The following is a 21090-nucleotide window of genomic DNA, read 5'->3' as shown; positions in this document are numbered from 1 at the left end:
CTCAACACCAAAGAAACAAACAATCCAATCATGAAATGGGCAAAAGACATGAACAGAAATCTCACAGAGGAAGACATAGACATGGCCAACATGCATATGAGAAAATGCTCTGCATCACTTGCCATCAGGGAAATACAAATCAAAACCACAATGAGATACCACCTCACACCAGTGAGAATGGGGCAAATTAACAAGGCAGGAAACAACAAATGTTGGAGAGGATGCGGAGAAAAGGGAACCCTCTTACACTGTTGGTGGGAATGTGAACTGGTGCAGCCACTCTGGAAAACTGTGTGGAGGTTCCTCAAACAGTTAAAAATAGACCTGCCCTACGACCCAGCAATTGCACTGTTGGGGATTTACCCCAAAGATACAGATGCAATGAAACGCCGGGACACCTGCACCCCAATGTTTCTAGCAGCAATGGCCACAATAGCCAAACTGTGGAAGGAGCCTCGGTGTCCATCGAAAGATGAGTGGATAAAGAAGATGTGGTTTATGTATACAATGGAATATTACTCAGCTATTAGAAATGACAAATACCCACCATTTGCTTCAACGTGGATGGAACTGGAGGGTATTATGCTGAGTGAAGTAAGTCAGTCGGAGAAGGACAACATTATATGTTCTCATTCATGTGGGGAATATAAATAATAGTGAAAGGGAATATAAGGGAAGGGAGAAGAAATGTGTGGGAAATATCAGAAAGGGAGACATAACGTAAAGACTGCTAACTCTGGGAAACGAACTAGGGGTGGTAGAAGGGGAGGAGGGCAGGGGGTGGGAGTGATTGGGTGACGGGCACTGGGGGTTATTCTGTATGTTGGTAAATTGAACACCAATAAAAAAGAAAAAAAAAGAAAGAAAGAAAGATGAAATAACCCCATTTACAATTGCATCAGAAGAATAGAATACTTAGAAATAAACTTAACCAAGGAGGTGAAAGACCTGTACTCTGAAAACTATTAACACACTGATGAATGAAATTGAAGGTGACACAAATAAATGGAGATATTCCATGCCCATGGATTGGAAGAATTAATACTGTTAAAATGTCCATACTACCCAGAGCGATGTACAACACTTGCTTGGATCTCTCTCCCCAGGTAAGAGAAGCAAAACAAACTATTGGGATTATACCAAAATAAAAGGTTTTGCAGAGCAAAAGAAACCATGAAGAAAACAAAAAGGCTACCCAGTGAATGGGAGGAGATATTTATAAATGATATAGCCAGTAATGGATTAATGTGCAAAACGTAAAGAATTCATAAAACTCAAAACAACTTAATTGAAAAATGGGTGGAGGACCTAAATAGACGTTTTTCCAAAGAGGTACAAATGGCCAAGAGACACATGGAAAAGCGTTCAACATCATTGCTCATCAAGGAGATACAAAATAAAAACATGATGAGATACCACCTCATACCTGTCAGAATGGCTGTTGTCAAAAACACAAAAACAAAAGGTTGGCAAGGATGTGGAGAAAAAGGAAGCCTCATGCACTGTTGGTGGGAATGGAAACTGGTGCAGCCACTAGGGGAAACATCATGGAGATTCCTCAAAAAGTTAAAAATAGAGCTACCACACCATGCAGTAATTCTACTTGTGGATATTTAAACGAAGAAAGTAAAAACACTAATTTGAAAAGATGTGTACCCCTATGTTTATTGCAGCATTATTTATGAAGCCAACTACTGCTTGGAAGTAGCCCAAGTATCTGTCCATAGAGACACACACACACACACACACACACACTGGTATATTACTCAGCCATAAAAATAATGAGATCTTGCCATTTGCAATGATGTAGATGGACCTAGAGGGTATAATCCTGAGTGAAATAAGTCAGAGACAAATATCGTATGATCTCGCTAATTTGTGGAATAGAAGAAGCAAACCAAATGAGTAAACAATTATAATGAGAGAAACAGACTCAAATTCAGAGAATAAACTAGTGGTCATCAGAGGGGGGATGGGTGAAATATGTGAGGGGGATGAAGAGGTATGGACTTCCAGTTATAAAATAAGTTACAGGAATAAACAACACAGCATAGGGAATATAGTCAGTAATATAGTAACTATGTGGTGAGAGATGGTAACTACACTTATGGTGAGCATTTGATAATGTTTGTAATTGTTAACCCACTGTGTTGTATGCACTGAAAGTGCACTAATATATGTCAACTAATTTCAATTAAAAATTAAAAAATTAATACAAAAAATGAGGCTTCCACTTTAGAAAACATGTGGTCGTCCTGTGGGCTGGGTGGGGGGCAGAGAAGGAACGTGAACACAACCCAGGAGAAGGAGGAAATAACGTGGTGGAATCAGAAAGGCTGTGAGGATTTAGGGACAGTAGAGGCCGCTCACACCAGAGATCAGCGTCTGGGAGGGGCGGCGAGCAGGGTGCTGTAGTGGGAAGACATGGGCACCTGTCTGCTCCTTGGCTTATCCTGCCTGGAATGTCCTTGCCTGGCTGACTCCTTAGTCCTCGTCTCATTTCTGTTTCATCGTGCTCAGAGCCACACTTCGGTCACTTCCTCATCATTGTCTTCCCTGAGGGCAGGGGTCTTTCCCTGTTTCATTCCTTCCTGTGTGTGCCCAGCCCCAGGAGTGGCGGCTGCAGAGAAGGCATTCGATGAACTCATGTTGACGGAATGGGAACACAACACCCATCAGGGTTGTTGCATTTGGCTGGCGCACAGGGAGGCAGTGGGATCTAGAGTCAAGGGGCAGACTGGGGTGCCAGGGAGGCTCTGGGCTTGTGGGTATGATACTGAAGGGTTTCCCAGCATATCCCAGCTGGATGGCAGGCTCTGGACTGTGCTCTGGTCATACCAGCCCACAAAGGAGAAAGGACAGGATGACCTCGAAGAGGTGGGCCTCAGAGCTTTTGGGCCTTGCACGTCACACTGCTTCCATGCTTTTCTGGGGAGTGTCATCACGGTGCACTGTCCAGGCCCGGCCTTTCCCCAATGTTTCATCATGTCTTTGTTTTGTGAAAAAGCTTTTTTATGTGTTTCCTTTCTCAAAAACTTTACTTCCTGTCTGTGCTTCAGCTTTCAGAGGAAGAAAAAATTCAGCGGTACAGCATCCTCTCTGAGCTCTACGAGCTGATTGGCTTCCATCGAAAGTCTGCATTCTTCAAGCGTGTGGCCGCTATGCAGTGTGTGGCCCCCAGCATCGCGGAGCCTGGGTGGAGAGCCTGCTACAAGCTCCTCCTGGAGACGCTTCCCGGCTACAGTCTGTCACTGGATCCCAAAGACTTCAGCAAAGGTACTGAAAGTCTCATTGTTGGAACTAAAAATGTCACTTGGACCCTGTTCCCTGTGGGTTGTTTGAGCACTTGCTCTCCTGGTTAGGCACTATGGTTGGCAGGAGGGTTCAAAGATGACTAAGCCCCATCCTGCCCTTGGGTACTTATGATAATACAATTATAATGAAAAGTAGTGCTGCTTTGCTTGGGGACTGGCATTCTTTTGGCTGGTCCCTTTCCTGCCCCTGGTAGTGGTAATTGGTGTTAAGGGCAGAAATAACTGGGGATACTTGGGTTGCTCAGCGGTTGAGTGCCTGCCTTGGGCTCAGGGCGTGATCCTATTTTGGGGATTGAGTCCCATGTCGGGCTCCCTATGGGGAGCCTGGTTCTTCCTCTGCCCGTGTCTCTGCCTCTCTCTCTCTCTGTGTCTCTCTTGAATAAATAAATAGAATCTTAAAAAAAAAAAAGGGCAGAAATAACTGGACAAGCCATAGACTTTGTGGGATTTACATTCAAAAGGCTCAGTGTTGTTGGTGGCAGAGACGTCAGAGCTGCGAAGGTGGGGATGAGCTCACTTAGGCCACCTTCCAGAGAGGTTTCATCGGGGGGAGGTTAGTGTTTAGGAGGAGGGTATAGTTTTTAGAGCATTTACATGATTGCTCTGTAGAGAGAGGATAAAGGGTAAAGGTTTCTAGCTGTGCTGGGAATGGAGTCCCTTCACTGTGCTTCAGGGAGGCTGGAGGCAAGGTCCCACTTTCTCTCAGGTACCTTTTTTTGGTGTCCTGTGAATGTAACTCCATACTGCCTCCGGAGGGAAAGCAGACTGCCTGGGCTTTGTGCAGGTCACCCCAGGAGTTGTCTGATGTGTCCTGAGAGTTCAGAGTCGGAGGCCTCCTTCCGGGATGCTCTTCCCTGCTGCTCACTGTGTAGCTGCCAGCCATCCTTAAGGTCTTGGCTGGATGTCACTTATGCAGAGGTCCCCTGTGGCCCCTCAGCCTATGTAGAGTCTTTTTATTTCTCCTTTTTTTTTTTTTAAGGTTTATTTATTTGTGAGAGAGAGAGAAGACAGCAGATGTGTGAGCAGGGGTGGGGTGGGGGTAGGGAGGCAGAGGGAGGGGGAAAAAGAATCCCAAGCAGGCCCCACAACCAGCACGGAACCCATCATGGGGCTCAATCTCACAACCCTGAGATTGTGACCTGAGCCAAAACCACAAGTTGGACGCTGAACTGACGGAGCCACCCAGGCACCCCTTATTTTTCCTTTTTCATCGAATCCTGTTGTTCTTCTGTATGGCATCCCATAATCAGCAAGCGCATTTAAAAATCAGCTCAGGTTGGGGCACCTGGATGGCTCAGTCAGTTAAGTGTCTGACTTTCAATCCTGGCTCAGGTCACGGTCTCGGATTCGTGAGATCAAGCCCCACTTTGGGCTTTGTGCTGGATGTGGAGCCTGCTTAAAAAAAAAAAATCAGTTGGGATGATGATTTAACACCTGCCTCCCACACTGTCCTGTGTGCCTGTGAGAGCAGAGCCTCTGACCATCACCATGGCCCCTGTGTGGCGCATGGCCAACGTCCCAGGAGATACGTGTCCCATAGGACCAAAGCCTAATGATCAGCTACAGCCTCATGTGTGGGCTGCCAGTTGTTGAAAAGGATTTCTTGGTCTTAATTTTTAAATCATATGAACAAAATGTTTTTTTTTAAATTTAAATTCAGCTAATTACCATATACTGTATTATTAGTTTCAGAGGTAGCGTTCAGTGATTCATCAGTTGCATACAGCTTTCAATGCTCATTACATCACGTGCCCTCCCATCACCCAGTTACCCATCCTCCCACCCCCTTCCAGCAACCCTTAGTTTGTTTCCTAGAGTTCAGAGTCTCTTATGGTTTGTCTCCCTCTCTGATTTTGTCTTCTAAAATGTTTCTTTTGAAAAATAAAGCAAATAAGCACATCTCCAAGTGATTTGGTACTTTTTACTTAGCCTTCTTTTTTGGGAGGGGACATTTGCCATCTTTTTGGGGAAGAGGTTGAGAGAAAGTATGGAAGTGAGATCAAATAAAGTAAAAATGATAAAGGTATGGAAGTGAACTCAGAAAAAGTAGAAATGATAAATGTTGGCTGGCTATGTTTTTAACAGGAAATAAAAATCACTTTAAACTCCATCTCCACTGTTGCTCTGGACCACTTCAAATATTTTTCAGAATTTAATAGAAATGTACTCAAACCCTGGACCTGTGAATAAAGCAAATTATCTGTATTCTCAGGATCTGAAATATATTTATTTCTATTTCTCAAAATGAACATTTTTGCTAGCTGGTTACAGAAGGTCAGTGCAGGCAAACAAATGTGAACTGTGTGTATTTGCCAGCTTAATGGGCTGGTTGTTATCACTTTAATCTTATTTCTGTTGCTGTATATGAAGATCTAGGAATATGCTGTGTATGGAGATCAGCCTTTTCCTGAGTGAGGGATTCAGTCTTCCCCAGGAGCACTTATGAGAGGCTGGGATGGCAGGTGGATTTGCTTTAAGGTACTAGTTGTAATAAATTCTCAAATCAGTAACATTTTGAATGCAAGAGTGTGGAAAATTTATCACTTGGTCATATGTTGCAAATCTGGCTTATGAATAAAAAGAGTCAGATTTTATTGGAGGAACATAGAAATTGTGACTTGTACGCTATTTAGCATTAAGGAAATTTTTACTCAGTCTTACAATTGCCTGTGGTAGGAACTGTGTCATCATGTATTAGAAAAAAACAACATGGTGTTATTTGCCCAATTTTTAAGTGAGAAAACCTTCTGATACTGTAGTGTTATTAGTTAAATTGGATTATTTAAAATTTATGACTTGGTTAGTCATGAAGTTGATTTTAGCTTCTTAATCCTTTTACAAATCTCTTACTTCACTTTGGCATTTGGTCTTAGCTTCTTTTGATAATGAGGAAATATTGGAGAGACTTGGCTTTCTGTCCTTTCCTGTCATATGGTAAGTACTGCTATTTTATGTTCCTAAAGGTTTTTGTAAGATAGAGAGGTTCTAGGATATCAGGTAGTTTTTTGGTGTGTGTGTGTGTGTGTGTGTGTGTGTGTGTGTGTGTGTGTGTAGGTTTGGTCACCTCCAAGAATTCCAATTTAAAAAGTTATTATGAAGTAATTTAAATAAATATAAATGAAAGAGAATAGTACAATGAGCCCATCACCCACAGTAAGTGGTTATCAAGACTTTGTCACATGTGCCTTATTTTTATCTTTTCTTTCTTTTTTTTTAAAAGATTTTATTTATTTATTTATGAGCGACACACAGAGAGAGGCAGAGACAGAGGGAGAAGCAGGTTCCTCACAGGGAGCCCGATGCTGGACTTGATCCCCGGACCTAGAATCATGCTCTGGGCCAAAGGCAGACACTCAACCACTGAGCCACCCAGGCATCCCTTTATCTCTTTTTCTTAAGTTTATTCTTTGTTGAAGGATCTTAGGGGAAATCTCAGAAATCATGTCATTTTACCTTACATACTTAAGTTTGATGTCTGAAAAATAGGAGCATCATGTTTTACCAGGCTTTCCTGGCTGTGAAGGAAATTGAGGATTGGTGGAAGAAACAAATACACGAGCTTGCAGGGGCCTCACTGTACCTGCTGGGTAATGCCTGTGGGTCAGAATTTGTGCACGGTGTAGCAGAAGTACATGAAAGAGCTGGCCAGCCGTGTAGTGCAGGGCAGTGGGAGAGCAGCTTAGTAGGCCTGGGGCAGGAGGAGCCCCGTGGTTGGAGTCTTCATCTTTTTCTGTACAGCGCATCGGGTCCCGGACACACAACACTGTACTGTAACCTGTTTGTGTTTGAATCCCGTTATGGGGTCTCCTTCATGAAGGTTTTCAAGGTAGAGAATATTTAAAAGTAGTCATTGTTGCCAGGAAGGAGATGGAATAAATAACTCTAAGATTCTGAGGTCTTTAAAAAAGAAAAGATTTTATTTGTTAGACAGAAAGACAGTACAAGCAGGGGAAGGGGCAGAGGGAGAGGGAGAAGCCGGCTCCCTACTGAGCAGGGAGCCTGACTGAGGGCTCAATCCCAGGATCTGAGGATCGTGACCTGAGCTGAAGGCAGACGCTTAACCGACTGAGCCACCCAGGCGCCCCTAGGTTCTATGGTCTTAAAGAGGTATTTTTCAATGATGTGCAGTCAACACCCCCCACCCTTAAATTTCAACCATGCTAATTTGTTTTGAAGGGAGCAGCCGCAAAAGTCCATTGGTAACCTTTTTCCTAATTTAACTATCCGCTGTTACAAGCTTTTCTTATACATTAAATTAAAAAAGCACACGAAGGCCCATCAAATACCAATTATTTTTTGAAAAAATAATTGTGTATATGTAACTCAAATACATGCCCCTGGAAACAATTTTTGGTTATAATCTTATTATAATGATCTCAAAGTGGTTATTTTTAAATTGTGTCTTTGCAGAAGAGAAAACATGTTCCATAAAACATGTCTTTTTACCGTATGAAAAAAACACAGCACAAGTTCTTTCTGGGCTAAGTTAAACACAGGAAGTGTTTTTTCTTGCCCTTTGGGTTTGGTAGTTGAAGCATTTGTCTTTACATCACAAGTTTTACAGATACCATTAAACGTATTTCCGAGGAAGGCTCGAGTCTGTGTCTGACGCGCCCTCCTGGCGCCCTCTGAGGACGCTTTGTGACTTCCCTCACAGGCACGCACCGCGGCTGGGCTGCCGTCCAGATGCGTTTGCTTCACGAATTGGTCTACGCCTCCCGAAGAATGGGGAATCCTGCTCTTTCTGTCAGGCACTTGTCCTTCCTGTTGCAGACCATGCTGGACTTCTTGTCAGATCAAGGTGAGTGGACTCAGTGAACGAGAGCCCCCTTCGTGCCAGCCCGCAGAGACCCCGCGCTTAGGTTTACGTGGTGGCGCTTCCCGGTCCGCTGCTTAGAAGGCACCGTGCTCCGCTGTGTCCTCAGCTCCCCGTGCTGCCCCTGCTGTCCTCCCTGGGCCCTCTCTCACTGCTCCGTGGCTCCCCTCTGCCTCTCAGTCTCCGGCATGGGCTCCCCTTCCCGTAGCCTACGCCATATAGAATAGAAACGTCCAAGCATTACATTTATACCCGGAGGTGCACAATTCATAAGAATGTCCCTCGGCGAATTTTCACCGAGTGACCACTCCTGTAAGTGGCAGCCAGATGGGAAGTCTGACCAGAACCCCGAGGACCCTGCTGTGCCCCCCTAGTTATAGTCCCTGCAGCAGCAACTTGGGTCTTACTTTTGCAGCCAGAGACGCAGCTTGCTCTGTGCGCCCGCGGCCTCGTGTGGTATCTCTGCCCGCGCCGCAGGCTTCCTTCTCCTGGCCTCTCCCGTCCATCATGTGCTTTTACTCTTACTTACTCTCCCGTCCAGCCTCTGCTTTTTGGGTTTCAATCATGCCCTGTTTGTTTCCAGCCCACATTCTACCCTGGGCCCAGCTATGTTGATCCTGCTGCTTGCAGGCTGTCTCCATTTGCATGTCCCACGGGCACTTGAAAGTGAGCACATCCGCGGTGCAGCTCTGTTGCTTCCCCAGCACACCTCCCTTTCTGCCTGGGCCGTGCAGCCAGGCAGTGCATGTTGCCCATTGGCTTCTTTGGGACACACTCTCTGCCCTGGAGATGAGTGCGGGGGGTATTTATTAGGAAGTGCTCCGGGGATCAATACCAGTTGAAGGGAGGAGAAGGAGGCCAGATTGGGCAGAGGAAGGCTGGGCCTCAGAACGGTGTTAGCAGAGGCCCCGCCCCCGCAGAGCTGGCCTGCATGGTCACCAAGCCAGGCTCAGTGACTGGCAGTGCAGTGCCTGGTGAGGCAGTTTCTGGAGAGGCCTCGGCTGCCCCAGGCAGAGATACCTTGCTATGTGGTGAGGGGCTAGGCCTCCTACTCCCACACCCAGGTGCTGGATGCACATCGTTCCCAGGAAGGGGGCATGGGCTTGGACGAGGTGGCTCTTTCCAGCTGGGAACAATCCCAGGAGAGGGCAGCACTCGTGTCACCTGGGGGATCCATCCTTCATGCCCAAAGTGTCCCAATGGGGACCTGCCACAGCTCAGCCACTGTGCTCCTTCAGCCTGCACCCTGGCATCGGTCAGGTGTGCTTCCTCTGTCCTCCCAGCTTTGAAATCAGCGTGTATTGCCGTCCCTGTGCCTGTGGCTGGTCCCTATTCCCTGTGGCAGTCTCCTGGGCTGCAGGATCTACTGTGGGTGTGAGGCTTCAGTACATGAGTTCCAGTGTGCATTTATGCCAGAACTCACACAAAGACTCCGTAATGGTCAGTTTCAAAGCAGAAGGACTGAGTTGGTGTGCGATGGCCCTTACAGAAGCAGGGAAATGGTCGGTCTGACTCCTGTGCGTTTCTAAAACAGGAGAGGAAGGGGTTCCGTCATAGCTATTATGTAAACTACGTATGTAATCCATTGTGTTCTAGGCAGAGGCTGTTGAGGACCCTGGCTCCTCACGAAGTTCGAGGGATTGGGTGAGATTCCTCTTGTGTAATCTCCTCCTCCACACCCTGTGTGTCCTTGAACTTCATCCAGGCAGGCTGCGTGGACTTCTCATCGCACATACCGTGAAAGCCTGTTGTGTGCTGTTCTCTTCTCATGAGAGGTGTCTGTCCCCATGCCACCTGCTGGGACTCGGGGTCGTCTGTTTCCCCCAGGTGACTCCCACAGTGACTCCTCCCGCAGCTCCTTGTTGCTAATGACCTTGAAGCATTTACCACTTGTGGTGCTTGTTTGTATCCCTTGGGCTTGGAGCACCCCAGGGGGTGCTGGTCATCACTGCTCACAGAGAGGCACCTGCGGATGGTGAGGCCACTTCTCCTCTGCACCTAGTGGATTTTCGTTGAGCAGCAAGACCATCATGACAGCTGGCTAGATGAACGGTTGGCACCTTGGGATCCTCTGAAGTGTGAGGGGCAGATGAAGGCAGAGTCCCCAGAACAGGCCGACTCTAGTGTCCAGTGGGGATGTGGGCCTGGGTCTGTTGTTTGATGTGTTGAATTTTTGCTTTTTGATGGGTGACTGCTCTCCTCAGCCACCCGACGGTGTCTCACCCTCCCCACCACCCAGCTTCAGTGACGATGCAGTGCCCGGCACAATGTCCAGGGTGAGTGGACTCTTCCCACTGGGCTTTTTTTTTTTTTTCAAGTTCTGAGTACCTCCTGACCCACGGCACATGGCCCTCCTTTTGTCATGATTGTGCTCTCTCTCTCTTTCCCCACACGGCTCCCATTTAACTCTGCGCAGTCTCATGTTGCTATGAGTTGTGAAGACAGGGCCCTGTGTCCTTGCCCTGAGCTGCTCACACCTTCACTTGCTTCATCTCAGGCTTTTTCTCTTAAATCCACATCCCCCGACCTGTGGCAGGGCCTTTGTACTCTCTCCTTCCCCCACCCCGTTCCCTGTCCGCTCCTCTAGGTCTGGATTCCCTATCACCAGTCTCTGACAAGTCCCAGCACCACCAGGGTCTCCCACTCCGCTCCCTTCGTTCATGCGCTGCTCATGACTATAGCGGAAGAATCCTCGTGTCCTTCGTTGGTCAATGGCTGTCTTCCTTTCTGGAGCTCCGGAGGGAAGGAGCTTGGTGGTTATTGGAGGTCATGTTGTCGGACTGTGGAACAAAGAGCCGTCTCCTTAAAGGCCTGTGTAATGGTATTTGGTTAATTGGAGTCTTCGGAGAAAAGGACAAAAGTCAGGAAGTTTAAAGAGTTCTTCCCAGCCAGCTGCTGGCTGTCACCTCAGATCAATGGTGGCAGTCTTTCTGGGCCTCCGTTTTCTCATTTGTACACGAGGATGGCACAGTTGTGAGGTAGTTTTCATTTTAATGATAGATATTTTATTTTTTAATTTTAAAGTTTTATTTATTTATTTATTTTTCTTTTAAAGTTCAGGTCTTGAACTCATGACCCTGCTTGAGACCTGAGCTGAGATCAAGAGTTGGTTGCTTAACCAACCGAGCCACTCAGATGCCCCTAATGATAGATATTTTAATTTACTTGATGACCTTTCCCCTGGAGAGCTCATGGTATCATTTATAGAGTTGATAGTTAACATTCCTAAATACTGCTGCATTGAAATGAAATGTGGACTAGAAGAACAGCCAAGAAAGAAATCACTGATCCTGGGCTTGAGGGAAGGGCTTCCTAGCCTCCTTGTTGTATGTCAGCCTGAGTATTTGCAGATGGAGAGGCCATGGCCTGGGGGCTTCTTGCCCCGTCCTCCCCCACATGTACTGTCTCATGTGTGCAGGTTAAGAGTGAACTCATGAGTTAAAGAGGATAGTTGTTAACACAAAAGGCATCTGGTTCCTGGGACTCTTGTCATGTTTTTCTTTTCTTTTTTTTTTTAAGATTTTATTTATTTATTTATTTATTCATGAGAGACACAGAGAGAGAGAGAGAGAGAGAGAGAGAGAGAAAGAGAGGGGCAGAGACACAGGCAGAGGGAGAAGCAGGCTCCATGCAGGGAGCCTGAGATGGGACTCAATCCCGGGTCTTCAGGATCAGGCCATGGGCTGAAGACAGGTGCTAAACTGCCGAGCCACCCGGGCTGCCCTTGTCATGTTTTTCAAGATGGAAGTACTAACTTGAGAATTTGTGGACTCTTCATGGGAAGCATGGCTGTGTTACTGTTTATGATCATTGACTGGGGGTCCCTGGGCATGCAGGTGCAGCCTCCACGGCAGCACGGCAGTGGACTGGTGAGCTCCGTGGGTAGTGGCTACAAACCTGGTCCTGTGACCTGGTCCTGTGTGCTGCACAGGAGTCCCTTGAGAAGGAGCAGAACCCCTGATCACTCCTGTTGGTGCCACAGTAAACAGACCCAGGGTGAGGGAGGGGTGCTGCTGAGACTGTGGGACGACCAGTGAATGATCTTGAATTAAGGAGCTTCTGACATGAGACTTGTTTTACCGTGTTACGGTAGCAGAGAATGCTGTGTTCTTATTATAGGGTCGGATGCTTTATTAGTGAAATTTAAACTTCACGTAGTTGCTTGGGCTTTCCCTGCGGAGGTCTAAAGGATTTTTGTGTTTTACTGTGTTCAGAACTTTGCTGGAGGATACAAGGTCAAAAACCTTCCAAAGATCCAGTGTTTCATCTACTTGGCAGGACTCTGTCGAGTAGAGATAAGGTACCTGACATGCATGACAGTGTGTCTAATGCATAAAAGTGCTTAATGAATGTTCTGAGACATCTGTGTTATTTCCCTCCCAGGGGCCCTGGACTCCAGCTCCTTGGTCAGAGGTTGCAGGTTCTTTCGCCTGAGGTACCTTAAGAAGACCCAAGAGAAATGGAATCTCTTGTCAAGGACACAGCAGAGTGAGCCCAGAGGGCTAGCAGATGTGCAGATGCTCTGATTTGTGTCCTATTTGATGATTAGCAGTAGCAGTGCTAGCAGGGCTCCTCTTGTCTGATGGGAGCAGGGAGGGATGTGGGTGGCAGGTGGGAAAGGAAAGAGGGATAAGGATGAGGGACCAGCAGAGCCGTGAGGCACCATCTCCTGGCGAACAGTGGTTGGCCAGGCTGCCACCTCCATGCCATCTGGCGTCCTGCCTCTCCCGCACTTGAGTTGTTGGGAACGTGACCCTTGCTGCCTTGCCATTGAAGGTGTGGATTTAGATCAGCCCCTCAGCTCATGGTCCAGCTGGAGGAACACAGAATCCCAGGCCTTGTCATCTAGAACATGAACTCAATTTGCTGTTACAACCCGAGGTCAGAATAGAGGCTCCGTCTCTGAGCCCCAGACCTGGGTCTCCAGCAGCCCGTGGATGTTTGAGCATCACAGACCTCAGAGCAGCTGTGGTGCGGCCCGTCCCCCACACAGCAGGTGTGCTTTTGCCTCCAGGAAACCGAGTATCTTACTAAACTATATTATTATTTTTTTAAGAAAATTTATTGAGAAGGAACTCATGTACTGCACAGTTCACCCGCTGCAGGTACCCATCACCCTGTGATGTCCACCTTGCAGGAGCCTTGTACCCCTCAGACACTGTTCCCCAGGCCCCCCAACCCCATCCCTCAGCAGGTGTGATCTGCTTCTGTCTCCCTAAATCTGCCTGTCCTAGGTGTCTCAAGTGAACAGAGCCCCACAGTGTGTGGCCCTTGGTGTCACCTTTCACGTGCTGTGATGTGTCCACGCCCTGCCTTGGAGCGCTGCTTCTGTGCTGCTGGCCCTCAGATCCATGTGTCCAGCCTGCTCTCCCCCGAGATTTCACCCTCAGTAGGAGCATCGTCTCCTCTCCCCTGAAGCTTTCTCTCGCCTTCCCCCACCTGCCTTTTCGGGTGCTCCTCCGGGGAGCAGGGCAGTCTGTGCCGCAGCCCCCCACTCTCACCCCCACAGCCGGAGTGGGGAGCAGGCACTCATTACCTGCTGATCTTCCTGCGTTCATTCTCTCTCTCCTCAGCTCGCTCCTTAGCTCGTTAGTGAGCAGCCTGGGCGAGCTCTCGGAAGCTGTGTCGGACCACACGCCCTCCTGCGTCCGGCCTCCGTGGCCTCATTGTGCCTTGAAGAAACCTAGATCCCTCATCGTGGTTTATGACATGGGTCAGCTCGCTGTGGCTTGTGGGTCAGATCTGCTCCCACCTTTTGGGTGGATCTGGCCTTCCTGACAAGAAAGGCTTTTATAGAGGAACACTTGTGATCAGTTTGATGATAAGGATTTGATCTTTGAACGCTGATTAGATGAAATGTCATCACCCTCCAAAATTTTTTTTCTTCTCATTTTTAAATCTGTGTTAACAAAAATTGTACTCAATTATGTATTTTGCATTTCACCAATAGGAAGTGTGTTTTCTCACTTGCTGTATGTAAGTACCTACGTAACATCCATGATCAGCCTCTTGGTTTACAAAACCTAAGATACAACGTCTAGTCCATTATGGGAGGGTTTGTCTTTGCTAACCCGTGGTTTCCAGCGCCTTGGGTGCCCTGATCCCTGCCTGCCCCATGCTCTCTGGTTCACTGTGTCTCGTACACTGCCCTGCTTAGGTAGGGGTCCTTCTCTCCTTTGAACCTGTTTGCTTTCTCAGGCCCTTTCTCTCTTCCGGATGCACTGTGCCCCAGCCCTCACGTGGGCGCCTCCCTGTGTCACTCCAGTCTGACCTGAAGGCGTGAGAGGCCTTCCTGACCTTCTAGTCCTCGGTCCTCCCAGCCCCACAGGCCTGTTTCCCACCACCCTGGCTGCTGGGGGTCTGGGCAGGAGGCCTGGCTGAGGGGCTGTGGCTCAGGCCTCTGCAGGCATCCTCCTTCAGGAACTCACGTGTGAGCTACCTTTGAAGCAGGGTGCCGAAGCCTGGTTTCCTTGTCCATATTATTTTATGGGAATGAAAATGCATTTCCTCCTTCACTGTAAGCATCATCATGAAGCACAGATGAGATGGGAGATGGGGGGCTTTGGAAATGTCGAGAGCTAAGTGTTTGCTGTGCTCAGTATCCTGTACTTGCTCCTTCTTGGTCTCTCCCTCTTCCTGCCTGTTCCTTCCCACGCCCTTGCAATGTTTGGTGGTCCCGTATATCAGATTCTGAGTTGCCCCAGACTTGAATTTGGATACTGTTGTCTTTACAACTTCTGGGACCTTGGACAAATAATTTAACTTCCTTCAGCCCTGGTTTTCTTACCTGTACGCCGAGAACAGGAGCATCTCACAGGGCTATTAATTTTCAGCTAGGTGTTGTGCCAAGAGCCTGGCGCGGTGTCTGACCTTATAGTGGCCATTCAGTGATGAGAACATCTTGGGTGATTGTCTCTAGAGAACAGGCCTGAGGAAGAGTCCTGGTTAAGGGGAGAGAGGAGTCCATAAAAACAGATGGATACAGAAGCATCATGTGGCAGTTGACAGTTCTTTTCAGAGGTTGAAGAGTTTGCAGTAATGTTCCATGAAGAAGGTGATCTTGACCTTGAAGAACAAATTGGTGTTTGCTAGAACATGCTGAGCAGAAGAAATAGTTTCACTTAGAAGTTCTTTCTGTAATGCTGGTGGACTTAAGGGTATTTACTTTGTTAGGGAATGTTGGGTACAGTAGTTTGGTGTGATTCTGTTGTCTGGAATTTGGGGAAGCAAAGTGGATGATCAGTAGTTGTGCAGTATGACCCAGCAATTCCACTGAGTAGGTGTTTACTCAAGAGATTTGAAAACGTATGTCCACACAGAAACCTGCCCATGAATGTTCATAGCAGCACTGTGTATAATTGGCCAAGAAGTGGAAACAAAAGTATCTGTGGATGGATGGATGGATAGATGTAGACGTGGTGCATCCTACCTGGGTGACTCTCTTGCTCATCCCTTTTCCCTTTGCTTTTTCCTGCCTGCCTTCCTTGGCTTACGTTTGCTCATCTTTCACATCTCCGTGTAGACACCATGTGTATATTTATCTATGGAGCCTTTCTTAGTCCTTTGGGGCCAGCTTGTGTTCCCTTGCAGCGTTCCCACCGGTGCATGTAACTTGCCCACAGGAGCCCTTCTGGCTCGCCATATGCCAATTGCTTTAATTTGATGGACAGACTCCCTGGCAGGGCTGCAAGCACTCTGAGGGCAGGGTCTCTAACTGGCTGTTTCTCCTCCTCCCCCCCCACCCCCCCCCGGGACCTTGTGGCACAGATTGGCATGCACATATTGTTGAATGCATGAATAATATATGTCTTTTTTTTTTTTTTTAAGATTTATTTTAGAGAGAAAGAGCGAGAGCGCATGTGTGCATGAGCAGGTGGGGGAGGGGCAGAGGGCGAGAGAATCCTCAAGCAGGCTCCTTGCTGAGTGCAGAGCCCAAGGCAGGGCTCGATCCTGACCTGCGCTGAAGTCAAGAGATAGCCACCCAACCCTCTGAGCCACCTAGGTGCCCCTGTTTTCCACTTTTCAAAAACAAGATTCTGGAGACTTCATTCATGGACCACATAATTCGTCCACTCAAAATGTGCACTTTCAGTATGTTCACAGATACGTGCACTTTTCCTCACAGTCATTTGAAACCTATTTATCACCTCAGAGAGAACCTGGTATGGTTCCTGTAGCTAGCTAGCAATGCATGTTGGCATTCACGTCTTCTTGAATGCGCTAATAATAAATACTTTGCTTTGCTTTTAGTTCTTTATCTGGTCTGTTTTTGCTGTTATTGGCAATGCCGTGGTGAACATCTTTAGATCTTTGGCTTTTTTAGCAGGACAGAGATTTTATCCAGAGAGGGCTTATTGGATCAGTCATTTTGAACATTTTTTATTGCTGTTAAAGCATATTGCCAAATTGCCTCTGAAAGCATTGTTCTGATTATACTGCTAGCAGCCGGGCTGCTGATTCAGTATGTACAGAAGGCTACCTTATTGTTTTAATTTGTATTTTCTTGGTAGCTGGCAAGGTTGAGTATTTTTCCTATGTGTTTATATACTAATTGTATGCTTTTCATACAAACCTCTTCTGCAGTCTTCTGGTTGCTTTCCTGTTTCTGGCCTCATTTGGTTCTCATTTGTTGGATTTGGGAGGCAGATAGGGTCCCAGCCACTGGGCTGATGAGGTCTCTGATGCTTTGAGATGCTTAGTAGTTTGCCCAGAGACTCCCAGTTATTCAGGAAAAACCAAGCCTAGAACCCATCTTTTAGCCCTCATTGGAGGATGTATGCACAGCTAACTGTAAAATCTGTCCAGTGCTGTCATATACCAGGCTGGTGTCAGGCAGGTTTAAAGGGTCAGGATGCCTCCCACAAGTGCTTCCCTGGACTGAAGCTGAAAGTAGTAGGAAAATATTTTAAACATTTGGTGGTGGTCTCAGCAGACCTTGACATTGGAAACAGATATACTCTGTGTCCCCACCACCCCCAGCAGGTCCTTTTACTTTAGGAACTTAAAGTCTGCTGTCGTGAACTCCCTATTTCAGCTCAGCCTCATTTTCTCCCTGAATGGCCCCTTAGCCTTCTCATATCATCAAGCTAGTGGCTCTTGAGTGTGGGAGTTTGGAAATGTGTGGCAGTGTTTCCAGTATAAGGGTGGCCATGCTTGTCATTTGCACGTAGTCTGAGGAACAAGAGCCAAATGTAGGGGCAGGCAGGTCCCACACGACAAGGCACGTCCTATCACGATGCCAGCAGTGCCCCGGGAAACCGCTCTTCCCTGGGGGCACTGCTTCCCTGCTGTCCTCTCAAGTGGCTGCTGCTTCTGCCCTGATACCCTATGTACCTTGGGCCTAGAGATGGGGTACAGCCTTTTCTACCTTTTCTACTTCTGGAGTCCTCCTTCAGAAACCCCCACTCTTTGTATGGGCATGTCATCAGGACTCATCACAGCTTACTTTTCCTTTGGTTGGGGTTGTTTATGAATACTCTGGTCCTCCTCCTCCTCCTCACACTTTCATGGTTTCAGCTCCTGGCCTGCTCTCCCTCACAGCACTTTTGCTGGCTCTGTCTTGGCGCCTTGAGTGTCCACGGGGAGGGTCCATTCAACGCTTTCCTCTTCCCCATCTGTGCTTTCTCCTGATGGGTCTCAGCAGGACTCTGCTTTTCCTCACACGGATCTCCAGACTAACTGCCTTCCCCATCTTCACTCCCCATCCCAGCCAGGGCCACCACTGCCTGGCCAGTTGCTGAGGCCAGAAACCATGAAGGCATTCTTGTTTTCTTCACCATGAGACCTGCATCTAAGTCCTATCAGCAAGTCCTCAGGGTCTTACCTCTTAAATAGATCCCAAAGGTGGTCACTTGTCACCACCCGTGCCCTCACAGATACAGTGGAAACCACTGCAAAGCCTCAGCTGCCGCATCTGGCCATTAAGGGTCTCCTTGGCCTATAGTCCTCCACCTTGTCACTTTTCTGCTTCAGACCATCCACAGGCTCCCATCACTTTCCCCTTGTTAGGTCCTCAAACCAGTCTCCCTCCAACCTCCGTTCATTGACTTAGCTTTAGCCATAGTTGCTCTTGCTTCTGTCTCTCCAGGGAAGCTCATTTCCACCTTGTGTCCAGGACCATGCATTGGGTCTTTCTGCTTTGTTTCCCTAAGATATTCGTGCGACTGCCTTTTCTGCAACTCTCCGGTCTGAGGTCAGACACCCTGTATTTGTCTGCTTCATGGCACCCTGTATCTCTCTGCTTTTTACAAGTAGCCGCCCTCTTTGCTAGATCATGAGCTCCTTGGGGAAGGGATCTGTCTGTCCCGGGCAGACACCTGCCTACACCTAGGACTATGTATGGCAGGTGCCCACTCAGTGTTTGTTCGCTCGCTGCCCAACGAGGAAAGTCATCCCAATGTCCTTCTACCCCCTCTTTCCTGCTTGTGAAATGGGCACATGAACCTGCTATGAGGATTAAAGACAGTGCGGATCATCCCTCCCTCTGTCTTGGAGCAGGAGGCTCATGAGTCTCTCCTCTCTTCTGTAGTACTTAGCTGCTTATGGATAAGGGTATTTGGTTCAAATTACACCTAGCCCTCAGGGGAAATACTCACAGGTTGCAAGAGAATCTTGCTGAGCCAGCAGCTAGCTACAAAGTGCAGGGCCAGTTCCAGGGTCCCGTCTGGACCTAAGGCCCAGGAGTCTGCCCTTCACCAGGACCCCTGGGAGTCCCTCACAGCAGGTGTGCTCCGTGGGCTGAGAAATGGCCTCTGATATATAGAAATTCTTAGTGGGGTATTTTTACCTTCTGTGTCTTCACTTATCTCTGAAAACCAGCATCTTCCTTTTCTCCTCTGCCATCATTATTTGCTTGGCTAGGCAGTGAATGCATAGAACCCTCAGAGGGGGACCCTCAGTACCCCTGCACTGTGGAAGCAGCATTGCCCAAATCAGATTTGTTGCCTGACACCCGATAAGATTTCTTGTGGTTTGTACAACTATATATGTGAAAAGTCATGCAAAACTACGTAAGCTGTGTCACAGTTATGATTTGGTGAAATGCTTTTATTGAAAAGAGAGAGCCTGAGGCTGACGTAAAATTGGCAGTCGTTGAGTCAGGTGTACCATCAAAGCAGTCTTCAGTGAGGGAGTCAGGGCAGCAGGCACAGCACTGTGCGGTGTTGGGGGCAGGATGAGGCCTGGACATGCCCACTTCTGCGTCGCCCACCCCCATGCTCTCGCTTACTGCCATCCTAGACTTTTTGTGAATTGTACTTTTCACTCACTTTTATACTCACTCACTTTTATACTCATGGGTATGTTCATATGTCTTCTTTACATTTTTTGAATTTAAGTAAATTATAAAATGGTATTAAAAAATAATACATCATTTTACTAGATTTTGGTTTTGGTGATTCTGGGTAAAATGGCATGACCCAAACAGTCATGAGTCTCCTGTAATATGGACTAGCAGATTAAAACACAGGGCTTGGACTTCAAACTCTGCATGTCGTGTCTTATTCCCATTAAGAAGCACATACAGTCTTTAGACTTGAGTTTTTACCCGTTAGCTTTGCATAGCAAGGCGTAAGGAACGACAGTATGAACTCTGGCCAAAAAGGAAGGCCATAATCTTGAAATTGTCAAGGTAATATATATTATTTTACTTCACATTTTCCATTCTTGACATGCTTTTTTACCCCTTGTATTTTTTTTTTCCAGATGGCATATGTGGATTCTTGGAGAGTTTTGATTGATTGGATTTCATTTTTCACCTGGGTGGGGAGAAGGAAGGATAAGCTTATGAGCTGTTATGTGGGAGCTCCTCAACAAAGGGGTATAATTTGTTTCCACTGTAGTTTATACAATCCCTTTTGTTTGTTCAGAAATAGACAGAAGGGGTTGAACCAAAACCGGGTAGAATGAAGGGAAGCTTTTGACTTCCTTTTAGTTCTGTTTGAAGAGATAAATACCGTGTAGTACAACATAATAAGTACCTGCTAATGGAGTGCATTCTTGGTCGAGAAACCACGCATGTAAAATAATGAGGTGAAGAAAAACTATCAGTGTGTCAAATCCCAAATATATTAGTGGATTTAGTCGTTATGGGAAAATACTAATTTGCCAAGTTTTAGATGAACCAAAATAGAACATCCTGGGGCGGTATCACAAAAGGCCCTTTTGTACGTAGCCTCTTTGGAACACCGTGGGCCAGGTGGTGTGAGCTGTCAGCATGGAGTGGCGTCCTGCTGTCCTGTTCACCTGGCCACCGTCCACCACGCCCAGTGCCGGCCTACCATTTCTGGTCTAGAATATGGCAGCACTTCCAAGGGATGTTCTTGTCTCCCAAGATGTTTCTTGCCTCTCGGCCACCTGGAGTGTCAAGGGATCTTCCCACAGCAGGTATTTATCCCTAGCAGCCTTCCCCTGAGATAGCACGCAAGGTTCCCATCCCTACAACTAGAGTTCAAGTCCCTGGCGTGCTTTGCAGTGTCCTTTTCAGTCTGGCCCGGCCCAACCCCCTTGTGGAGGCACCAGGCTTAGCTGCTGTTCCCAGAACAGAGCCTTGGTGTTCACATCTGTGCTTTCTCTTCAGGGTTTCTACTACCCAGAATGTAGCACTAACCTCGCCCACCTCTCATATCTTCCTTGACACCTTCAGGTAGCAGAAAAAGCCTTTCTTCTCAGTTTCCCCCCACACTTATGTAACAGTGCTCATCATGTTGCATGTTAATCACGAGTTTTCACGTCTGCAGACTGCATGTGTGAAGCTGGACAGCTGGAACTGGGGCTTCCTTTCTCCCGAGCCCCAGCTTGGCACAAAATCTGACTCACAGAGGCTCACTCAGTGCTCGCTAAATCCAGCTGCCTTGTTTTTCCTGGCCGTTTCCTTCTGGATAGTAAAGTGAGGATTGTGCCTCCCTTGACGTGCCGGTGTTAGAATTGGAGACCGCGTATCTGAAGAGTCTGAAACATAGT

General features: G+C 47.4%; 1 protein-coding gene across 7 annotated transcripts in view; it reads left to right on the top strand.

Moving 5' to 3' along the window:
* Window positions 1-21090, top strand: part of TRAPPC9 (trafficking protein particle complex subunit 9) — a 547275-nt gene that overhangs the window by 64274 nt on the left and 461911 nt on the right. For 6 of the 7 annotated variants that reach the window (XM_077847376.1, XM_077847380.1, XM_077847375.1 and 3 more), the window contains 2 exons: window positions 3060-3276; window positions 7972-8115. In XM_077847376.1, the coding sequence (XP_077703502.1) occupies window positions 3060-3276; window positions 7972-8115 (361 nt within the window). The remainder of the gene's footprint in view (window positions 1-3059; window positions 3277-7971; window positions 8116-21090) is intronic. The other variant, XM_077847377.1, reaches the window with a different exon arrangement.

This window comes from Canis aureus, chromosome 14 (genome assembly GCF_053574225.1).
Source record: "Canis aureus isolate CA01 chromosome 14, VMU_Caureus_v.1.0, whole genome shotgun sequence".
NCBI classification, from domain to species: Eukaryota; Metazoa; Chordata; class Mammalia; order Carnivora; family Canidae; genus Canis; species Canis aureus.
The sequence above is the reverse complement of the archived record's forward strand: the minus strand, read 5'-3'. Positions and strand labels throughout refer to the sequence as shown.